This window comes from Fulmarus glacialis, unplaced genomic scaffold (genome assembly GCF_000690835.1).
Source record: "Fulmarus glacialis isolate BGI_N327 unplaced genomic scaffold, ASM69083v1 scaffold31417, whole genome shotgun sequence".
Classification (NCBI taxonomy): domain Eukaryota; kingdom Metazoa; phylum Chordata; class Aves; order Procellariiformes; family Procellariidae; genus Fulmarus; species Fulmarus glacialis.
In genome coordinates, this window is record NW_009225645.1 from 1 (window position 1) to 9,731 (window position 9,731).

At 53.7% G+C, this 9,731-nt stretch overlaps 1 protein-coding gene across 1 annotated transcript; it reads right to left on the reverse strand.

Moving 5' to 3' along the window:
• Nucleotides 1-911: 911 nt before the first annotated feature.
• Nucleotides 912-9,643, reverse strand: LOC104080232 (V-set and immunoglobulin domain-containing protein 10-like; the record flags this gene model as incomplete). Its single annotated transcript, XM_009582547.1, has 8 exons — nucleotides 9,601-9,643; nucleotides 8,891-9,175; nucleotides 4,943-5,224; nucleotides 3,798-4,091; nucleotides 2,959-3,069; nucleotides 2,483-2,495; nucleotides 1,465-1,625; nucleotides 912-1,010 (listed from the first exon to the last, which is right to left on the reverse strand). Coding segments are annotated over exons 1-8 (1,288 nt in total), but the record flags the coding sequence as incomplete, so codon positions are not given.
• Nucleotides 9,644-9,731: the final 88 nt, after the last annotated feature.

The window sequence follows — 9,731 nt, forward strand, 5'->3', positions numbered from 1 at the left end:
CCCACCCCTACCCCCTCAGCTCTCCTCCACCTCACACTGTTCTAACCCACACCCCAGGGACGGCTCAGACCCCGCCGATTCACCCCCGGTGCCTACGCTGCTCCTCTCTGTGTGCCCCTGGAGTGCCTCCCTTCCACTCTACGTGCCGTCAGGTCTCCTTCTTTCCCCCTGTGCCTGTGCTCACGTCCCCCCGTTACCCTCCAGACACACGCAGATCCCCTGTGTGCACTCACTTCTCCACCACCTTCAATGCACTCTCTCATACCACTCCCCACTTTACGCAGTTTATTCCTCTGCTGCCCTCCTGCAGAGCCCTCCGCCCCCCTCCAACCTCCCTTCCACCCCATCCTGCTCTCTTTGGCCATTCCCATGCGTGTGTGTCGAACCCCTCCCTCTCCCTCCATGCAAGCGCAGATCCCTGCTCTCCTCCTCCTCTCCCTTGCCCCTGGTGTGCCTTTTTAATCCCTCCAGTTACCCCTGCAGGGTGCTCAGACTTGATCTGTCCTTCCGTCCCCTCCTGCACGCTCTGGCCCTTCTGATACCCACCCTACAGCTCCCCTCCACGCCTGCCCTGATCCTCTCTGTGCGGATCCTGCTCCCCTCGTCCCCCCGCCCCGTACAAGCTCCCTCCGTGCTTTCCATCACGGCCAGGCATCCCCCTCAAAACCACACCGCAAGGTACAGATTAACTCCCGACTTAGATACGGAGCAACATTTCAGATGGACTTGGGGAAAAAATATTTATAACAAAAAAACCAATTAAGGCTCCCTAGACTCAGCATCACCCACGTCCTGCCCGCGCACCAGTTTCTTCCGTTACCCTGGGACCACTGCGGCCCCTCAGCGACCTTCTCCATCAGGCTTCCTGCAACGCCAGCACCGCTCACGGTGACTAGGCCAGGATCCCGTACTGGTATTCGAGTCCCTCGCAGGCATCAAGATGAGCGGGCTACTGGGACCCACTTCCCGACCTCTGCCTGCACTGGGTGCCACCTTGTTAAAAAGGACACCTGAGACAAAGAGGAAGGTGAAAAGAGGAGAGAAGAAACGGAAAAACATGGCTGGGGAAGGACGGAGTAAAAGCTGGGGAAGGGGCGAGTGGAGAAGGAAGTGGGGATGCTCTGACCAAACCAGCCCGTGTGGCCTGCGCTCAGCCACACGGCAACAAGGACGGGCTTGACACTGGGTGTCCAGGCGGAGCTCTGTGTGCTTCTGCAAGAAGGGGTGGAAACTGGTGCCTCATGCCTCTTCTCCCCTCGTTTCCTGCAGAGAGACCCCGCTGTGCTGCTTGCCATCGTCACCTACGCAGGGCACAGAGCAGCAGCATCTCAGCAAGAGCCAACAAGCCAGACAACAGGAATTCCTCCCTCCCCCAGCAGCTGCTGCTGGACAACACACAGCTTTGCTGGAGAGCAGGCAGCTCCGGCCCCAAAACTCGGCCAGCAGGCAGGCACCCGGGCTCACCTTCCATAAGGCAGTTGAGGTAAGCAGCCTGGATGCTGTTCCCATTGACCAGCGCCATCGCCTCGTGCTTGGTGGAGCTGCTCATGGTCTCCTCTTCCCCCTTCCCCTCATCGTCATCTTCTGAGTCCACCAGCACTAAGACATCACCTGAGTTCTGATTCCTGTGAACAGCAGAGCAAGCAGAAGTAGGCGGAAAGGCTGAGGACAGCCTGTCCTGACTGCTGCCCCCAGCCTGTGCCTCCCCTGGCTTTGACAACCTCTACACCAAAACGACCAGTTTTGATGGACTCTTCCAATCTGCGCTAATCGTGTTTGAAGAACAGCTGGTTTCAGACCCTGCTGGCAGCAACACCAACGGCATTCTGCACTGCTTCCCATTCATCTTCCAAAGTCCTCCAACCATTTCATAAATACTCATGTACTAAACTGCACGAGTGGAGTTATTCTCCCCTCCCGTATAGATGGGGAACTGGAGGGGAACTGCCCATGCCGCAGCACCACAGCTGTGGGAACAGAACCACCAGGGGCAAGGGAAGGGAGCAGGGCCAGGAGGGGTGCGAGCAGGACGCAGAGAAGAATTCTGGTGCCCGTGAACCCCAAGAAGGCACCTAGTCATGCACAGCTATCAGACACGCTTCCCGAGGGGGGAAGGACATGGGCACACACCACACAGAGCGGCACAAGATTGCCATTTCTATTTACTCTCCAGGTCCTCAGGCTCACCTGCACCAAGGGGCAGCTCTCCTGCACAGCCTAACGGGTGCCTTGCCAGCACCGTCCCTGCGCATCCCAAAGCGATGCCACTCCTGCTCTGATGCCAAGTGCTCCCCTCTGTCCCCACCCTCCGGCTCCCTCAGCCATCCCCACCGTCCCCTTCCCGTGGGAGGCACAGCTCCCACCAAAGAACAGCTTTGCTGTGGGGACAGCTCCTGCCTCCGAGGAGGATTCCCTACCCTACAGGGAGATCACCTCTGCCAGGAGGGCACACAGGACTGGGCTGAGGAAAATCAACACTCACCTGAATGCAGCACCTGAATGGGAGAGAAGGGAAGGGAAAAGACAGTGTTAGAAACAGTCCCCAGAGCAGTCCCTTGGGCAGCGCTGCTGGTTTTACTGCACAACCCCTGCCAGTTCTGGCTGCAGCAGGATGGTCTCTGGCAGCCACATGCAAAGGCACGGACGTGAAGGTGACCTGCCCACGTATGCAACGAGAGCACCAGAAAGGTCACAAGGAAAGGGGAGAAGGCCCACCACAGCACAGCTCCCTGGGGAAGGCAAGGGGAGGGTGCCTGAAGCACTCAGCTGGGGAAGGGCCTTGTGCTTCCAACCCATCTACCTCCAGGGCTGACAGAGTTTTGACCAGGAGCAGGATGAGGCCCAAGGGTGGGGTGATCGTCACAGCACACCAGAAGGGACAAGCAGGTTAGGGATAAAACCAGGCCACCCCAGGAAGGAGTAACGCCCTCCCTGGCTTGTGCAGAGCAGAGCTCCTACCTCTCAGGCACAGGAGGGGACTGTAGTACAAGACAACCCCGGTGATGGTGAGAACAGCCAGCAGGGACAGGACCACCACTGCACCCACGACCCCAACAATGTTCACCGGCTCTGCGGAGAGAAAAGGAGACACAGGAGGCCAGTTTGTCACCGGACATGGATGGATGAGGAAATCTCAGTGCAAGCAATACAGCAGTGCCACCTCAGCCCCCATTTCCCATCATTGCAACAGTCCCACCAGCACAAGGGGGGAGAGTTTCTAGAATCATTAAGGTTGGAAAAGACCTCTAAGATCATCGAGTCCAATGGTCAACCCAACACCACCATGCCCACTAAACCACGTCCCTAAGCGCCTCATCTACACGTCTTTTAAATACTTCCAGGGATGGGGACTCCACCACTTCCCTGGGCAGCCTGTTCCAAGGCCTGACCACTCTTAAAGTTTCAGGCGCTCGTGCTTCATTGATATGGAAAACACCACAGCAAGGCCATTTTTGTGCCCATGTTCATTTAGTGACAGCAAATCAACCCCTGCCCATTGCACCTTGAGCAGCTTGAGCCTTGGAGGCACCCCTCTGTGCCCACAACCTACAGGAGGGACCAAGGATGCTCCTCTCTCAGGCCCATGCCGAGGCGAGGGAATCAGGCCTTTTCACCCTGGGATGAAGGGAGCCAGTCCTGCATCTACACTTGCCGCAAGAGTATGGAAAGTGTCAACAGGCAAAGAGGGCTCTTAGTGGCAAATGGAGCCCCTTGGGGGCTCACCAATGGCCCCCATGAACTGGGTCCCTGACTCCTCCTCACTCCCTGCCGCAGCAACCCCAGGCAGCCGCACTCACGCTTCACTGTCAGGCAGACGAACAACTTCCTCAGGCCCACAGGATTCTGTGCCTTGCAGACGTAACAGCCCCCGTCGGTGCCCTGGGAGCAGTTCCGGATGGTGAGCCGGGACACGTTGCCCTCCTGGGCGATGAGGTACCTCCCTCCAGGTTGGATCTCCACCTCTGGCTGAGTGATGCCCCGCAGCCAGCTGAGCCTCGCTGCCGGGGTGCTCTCTGTCACACGGCATGTCAACGTCACATTGTCACCCACAAAGCAGGTCTTTGGGGGCTCTGATTCCAGTGAAGGGATTTCTGAACAGCCCAAGGAGTTAAAAAAAAAAGAAAAAGAAGAGAGTCAAGGAGGGAATGGAGGAGTTTAACATAACAAGCAACCAGCCACCTGACTGATTAATAATCATGAACAGAAGGAAGTCAGACAGGAGTCTGGGACTTGAGCACTGTGGGTTTGGCATTCAGCTCACTCACGAGACTTCAGCAGTCTTCCAAGGTGCGATCCGAGCAACTTTCATGTTGCTCAGTCCTTTTTTAAACACATGTCTTTATATCCCCAGGGAAGAACGGTCAGAGGGTAGCCAGTAGGAAGATGGCAGAGAGGAGCAAGGCAACTCAGGAATTTTCCTTGGGATCAGCAGAGCTCTTTTGTAGCCCTGACAACCCTTGGAGGATAAATACAGCTCAGGTTTTCAAAACCCACTTTAGTCAGACCCCTCAGATGCTTGAAGGGGCCCTGGGGGCATGCATGACCCTTCTGCTCTAAACCCAGACCTGCCAAACTTAATCTCAAGATGAGCAAGGCACTAAAACCACCTCTCACTTTCACACAGGCACGAGTGCTTGCACAGGTGAAAAACTTGGTGTAGGGAGATTTGTCAGCCCCTGAAGATGTACCTAAAACACAACTCACCTGCAACTATGCCGTCATGGATCTCAGCTGCAGGACTTCTGTGCCTTGCGCAGTCACCTCTGCACAAGCCAAGCCCTGCCACACCGCCTCGTTAGCATCTCCCCCTGCGGCAAGCGCCTGCAAGCCTGGCTTGCCTGACCACTGCCTTAGTGCCTGGTCTAGAGAATGACTGGGGTTCCTGTCTGCCCCACCATTAGCAGGCTCATTAATAGTTAATAAGGTAGGCAAGTCAACTCACTTATCTCCACAGTGCACGCAGGCTCCTCCTGCTTGACGACATGGCTCCCGACACACTTGAACACTTTGCGGTGGGAGAGGTGGGAGCTGTTCAGTGTTTCCACGTGGGTGTCCGAGGAGCTCGTGGAGCTGATGACCCAGCTTGAGTTCTCCAGATCACGTCCCTCTTCTCTCCAGTGCAGGGTGGGGTGGGGATACCCCCCAGGCCAGCTGCAAAACAGCTGCAGCATCAGCCCCGGCGAGGAGGTCTCAGCCCAGCACTTTGGGGTTGAATGTGGTGGATCTATCAGCAAGAACAGCACATGGTCAGAAACACTTCCAGGTCACAGCTCTTGGCATCTCAGGGCTGGAACCCCTGCAAGTGCTCATGTTTGCCATCATTCCTCTTGAAAATCTTCCTGGTTTCCCTGCCTATCTTGCTCCCTGACCTGCGTCCCACAGCCCCAGGGGAGCACAACTCTGAATGACAGCCAACAGGGACCAAGCAGGCTGTCACAGCAACCACAGCCAAGCCTTGAGGGACTAATGCACAGGGAGGAAAAAAATTATTGCCACAGCTTTATCCAAAGGAGACGAGATAAGCATCTAAAAACGCAGCAAGAGAACAAAATCTCCACACTGCCCTTGGACCTCAAGCCACAGCTACAAGGGGGTGACACCGATTCACACTACTTGAGAACAAGGCTCTGCCTCTCCCCGTCACTGATACAACCGCTTGGATTTCCCAAGGGAACATGGAAAGCATCAGGGCTCTGATGACAAGTAACCAGCTTCTGAGAGCCGCCAGCTCAAAGCTGGAGCACTTCCCCAGCAAGCCCAGCACATTGTTGAAGGAGGCGGCTGTTCCTAGCGTACAAGATGCTCTGCCCACAGGGTGTCCTGGTGACTCCAGCTCGCCGGTTCAGGGCCACGGACACATGCCACTGAAGCCAAACCAGGCGTGCTCTGCTCCTTCCCGGCACCGCTGTCACTGCCATGTGGGGCCAGACAGTATCATTCAGCCACGCACCACACTGTGTCCACATCACACTGCAGCCATGGGGACAAACTCCAGCAAAGAACATAGGTAGGGTAAGTCACCACTGGCCCCATGCCAGAGCCACTTTGTAACCACCACGACTGTGTTTGTTATTTAAATACAGAAACAACTGCATGATGGCAGGAGCAGGTGAGAAGCCAATAGAAACCCAAGAGCAAACCCTTCGGGCAGAGCAGGGCTCCCGTTTCATGCAGTGTGAGTTCCTGCCTCTCTCCCATCAGCTGGTTTCACACACACCCCCCTGTGCACAGATACACACATGTGTTCGTTTAACAGCCGTAGGGATTCTGGACTCTGATCCAGGCAGAATTAACACACTGTGCCCCTGTGGCTGGCTTGCCTAATCCAATGCTGAACAAGACCCCACCGAGAGATCAGACGCTGCCAAAGCAAGCCCCACACAAGAGGTGTCAGAGGGATGCCTGATGTTTATTTTGCAGAGCATTTATTCAAGTGACTTTCAGATGACATGAGGTAAAAAAGAAAAAACATCATGGCAAAACCCCACGTGAGCTACAAGAACATACTTTCTTGGGGCTTGACTTTCCAGGAACTATATGCATGCATCTCGTATGATCTTTGAAATGACCCAGCTCTGGCAAGAAAGTTCTCTACAACACATCCTCTGTCCCAGCTCTGGGGAGGTCTCATAACTGATCCCAAATCCTGGCTGTTGTTAATATGAGCAACCTGCCAGCCTGAATCACCAGAAACTGCCCCGTGTCGAGAGGCGGACACAGCCTTTTCAGACGTGCAGCCAGAGAGCTGCACTTTTTGTGCTGATTCCAGGAACCTGCCTCCTGAAGCCATCAGCTTTACATCCTGAACTCCCAGGCTCTCCCAGTACAACTCTGCTCTTCTGTCAAATTGCTAACGGGAGATCTGTTTCCAAAACGTCAAAAAACCCAAAACCTAAAAACCTCCCACCCTCTGCAACCAAAAAAACCTCACAAAACACCAGCAAAAAGGACCTCATGCCTACAGAAGAGCCAACAGCGGCTTATATCAAATTGCACACAAACGTACCAAGGAATCCCAAGGAATGCAATCGCACATTTCCTTCACACCGTGCTTCCTATCCAAAACAAACACAGAACAGCAGCTTGAGGCAAGGCTGCACCTGTGTCGTGTTGCTAGAATGTTTCCTCTACTGCCTGCGGTTTTTTAAATGCAGTTTTAAGCAAAAAGAGAACTTTTTGGTACAACCCACGAGATGGGTTGAAGACTGTCAACTGGTGTCTCCCACATGAAGCCCACAGATCCTGGGTGGCTCTTTTACAGCGGTGCCAAGTCTGTGTCTGAGAGGTTCAGTCCAGCCAGCCTAAGTTGCTCCAGTAACAGTGACTGAAAAATCAGGGCCCATGCTTCCAGTCTGAGGTTGAGAAGCTGCAACTTCTGGTCTTTGCTGATGCTGCTCTTGCCTATTTAAGAGCACACCACTGTCCCATATCACCTTTGTAACCTTTGGAAGTTAATTGACACATTAATTCCACGCTAATAAATGAAGTTCAGAGTGCAGTACCAACTCTTGGCATGCCATAGATATCTTTTGCTCATGAGTGTTTTGCACCAATGGTCCGGCTTTAGGGCTTCCCCTCCTAAGCCCCACACCTACATATATATTCTCTGAAGCAGCCTGGGGTTCAATTCCTTCGCTCCAGCCCTCCGTGACCCTCCAAATGCCATCTACAGGTTCCTTGCCCCAGGAAGGGAATTTTTACTCGTGTGAACTTACAGAGATTTAATCTGTACAAAACAGGTACAGCTTTTACAACACGTACCCTTCACCAAACACGAGAAGGAAGGAACACCCTAAATGCAAACAGAAAACAGGTCTCAAGCACAGCAGGTGTTGACGGAAAGACCAGCAAGAAACGAAGGGGCCAACAGAGCACAGAGTGCCACCGAAAAAGGCAAACTGGCAGCAGTCTTTCCTTCTTCTTAACCCTATAATATGGGCTTGGCTGGCATAAAGGACAGCAGGTCACAGCCCAGGTCTGAGGGGCCAGACCCTGGGTTACATCTGATTAGACATGGTGAAGGGGCCAAGAGTGGTACCAGCCACAGGACCTGCGCTCCCTGCTCGTCTGGAGGGGGTTGTTCCCACAGAAGAGATGGGACATCTGGGCAAGATAACGATTCCCCGGCAGAAGCAGGAAGGACCTGCATCAGCAGTGTGCAAAGTCATCGACTTGAACGCTCTCCAGCCTAATCTTCCACCAGAGCTGTGAAGATTTCTAAGAGAATGAAAGAATGAAATAGGGATCGAAATGGGAGTAAACACCAGAACACACAACAGGAAAAAAAGGCTGAAAGAATGGCCTGTGCTGATAACAACAGGCACGCTCCCAGGACAGTGCTCCCAGCACTACGTTTGAGGAACACGGTGTTTCTATCAAAATTGGAAGGCTGCACTCTAAGACTCAGCACAGACAACTCATCAGCTGAGGACCCTCCATCCTCACAGTAAAAGGATGGCAACAAGGAACGGCATAGCACATCTATTTCAAACATGTATTTCAACCAAGGGAAAAAAGACGGTGAGCAGCAACCCACACCTGAAGATTTAGAAAGGCTCAAGTCAGCTGGATTCTGAGGCAAAGGGCCACTCTGGAACAGCTACAAGATATGAAAGACCTGTTCAAAAACTGGTTTATCATCACCAATGAAGAAGGAAGTGACATATGAGGGCTTAACAGCTGGCATCCCATCCTCTGCATCACACACAACTGATCCTTGCCAGACCATTTGGACACACATCGCTCTGCTTGTGAGCGAATGTGTAATTGAGTAGTATCAGCCCGCTCACAGATTTTGCACAGTAAGACCACCTTGCCCCTTTTTACATTATTTTTCCACTAGTGCCAGATGAGGAGACTTAGGGGAGGAAATTCATAGATGCAGACTTACTGGCTACCAGGAGCTGGACCCTGTGCTCATGGTCCGTCTTGTTCAGCACTTCCTTGCAAGTGTAGTTGCCTTCGTCCTGCACACGCAGCTCTGTGATGCGCAGAGAGCTGTTGTCAACCAGGGAGAAACGGACGTCCGGGGGGAAGGCGACCATTGAGGAGAGGAGTGGGGGGAATGTGTGCGGATCCCCTTGAAACCAGACCACCTCGGTTGCTTCTCTGGAGACATTTCGGCATAAAAGGAGGATGCTTCCTCCAACCTTCCCAAAGACCACTTCCTCTGTTCCTGCAAAACAGAAGGGACAGCGTTAGGGAGCTAGGGAACCAGCAAAGTCCCCTTCCGCCAGCAAAGACCTGGACATCTGATATATATCAACCCTCTGGGGTGCTTGTTAGGGGGCTCTTGTCAAAGGATCTCTGAGATGCATTTGGCAGCTAACAATGCTTAGTGCAGACGCACGATTAGGAAGAGGGACACAGCTTAAACGGCTCCACAGGAAAGCAAGGACAGGCTATTTCTGCCCGAGAGAGGAGAGCAACAAACAAGTGACCTGAAGGAGCCAGAGAAAGGTAGTGTTAGAGCATTAATGACGCTGGGTCACAGCAATGTCCATGCTCACCCAACATTTTGCTGGACCACCTGCCCAAGTAACCTCATCCCTGCGCTGCTCGGGGGGAGCGGACGGTACTGAAAAAGGAGACAAAACCCACCCCAATATCGGTAGCCATCGAGGAAGACAACACAACTGTCCATATCCCCCTTGCGCTTTTCCTACTCTCCCCTTCCCCTGCCAAATGGCAGCAATGGACCCTGCAGCCAACTCGAGGGTCTGCACAGTACT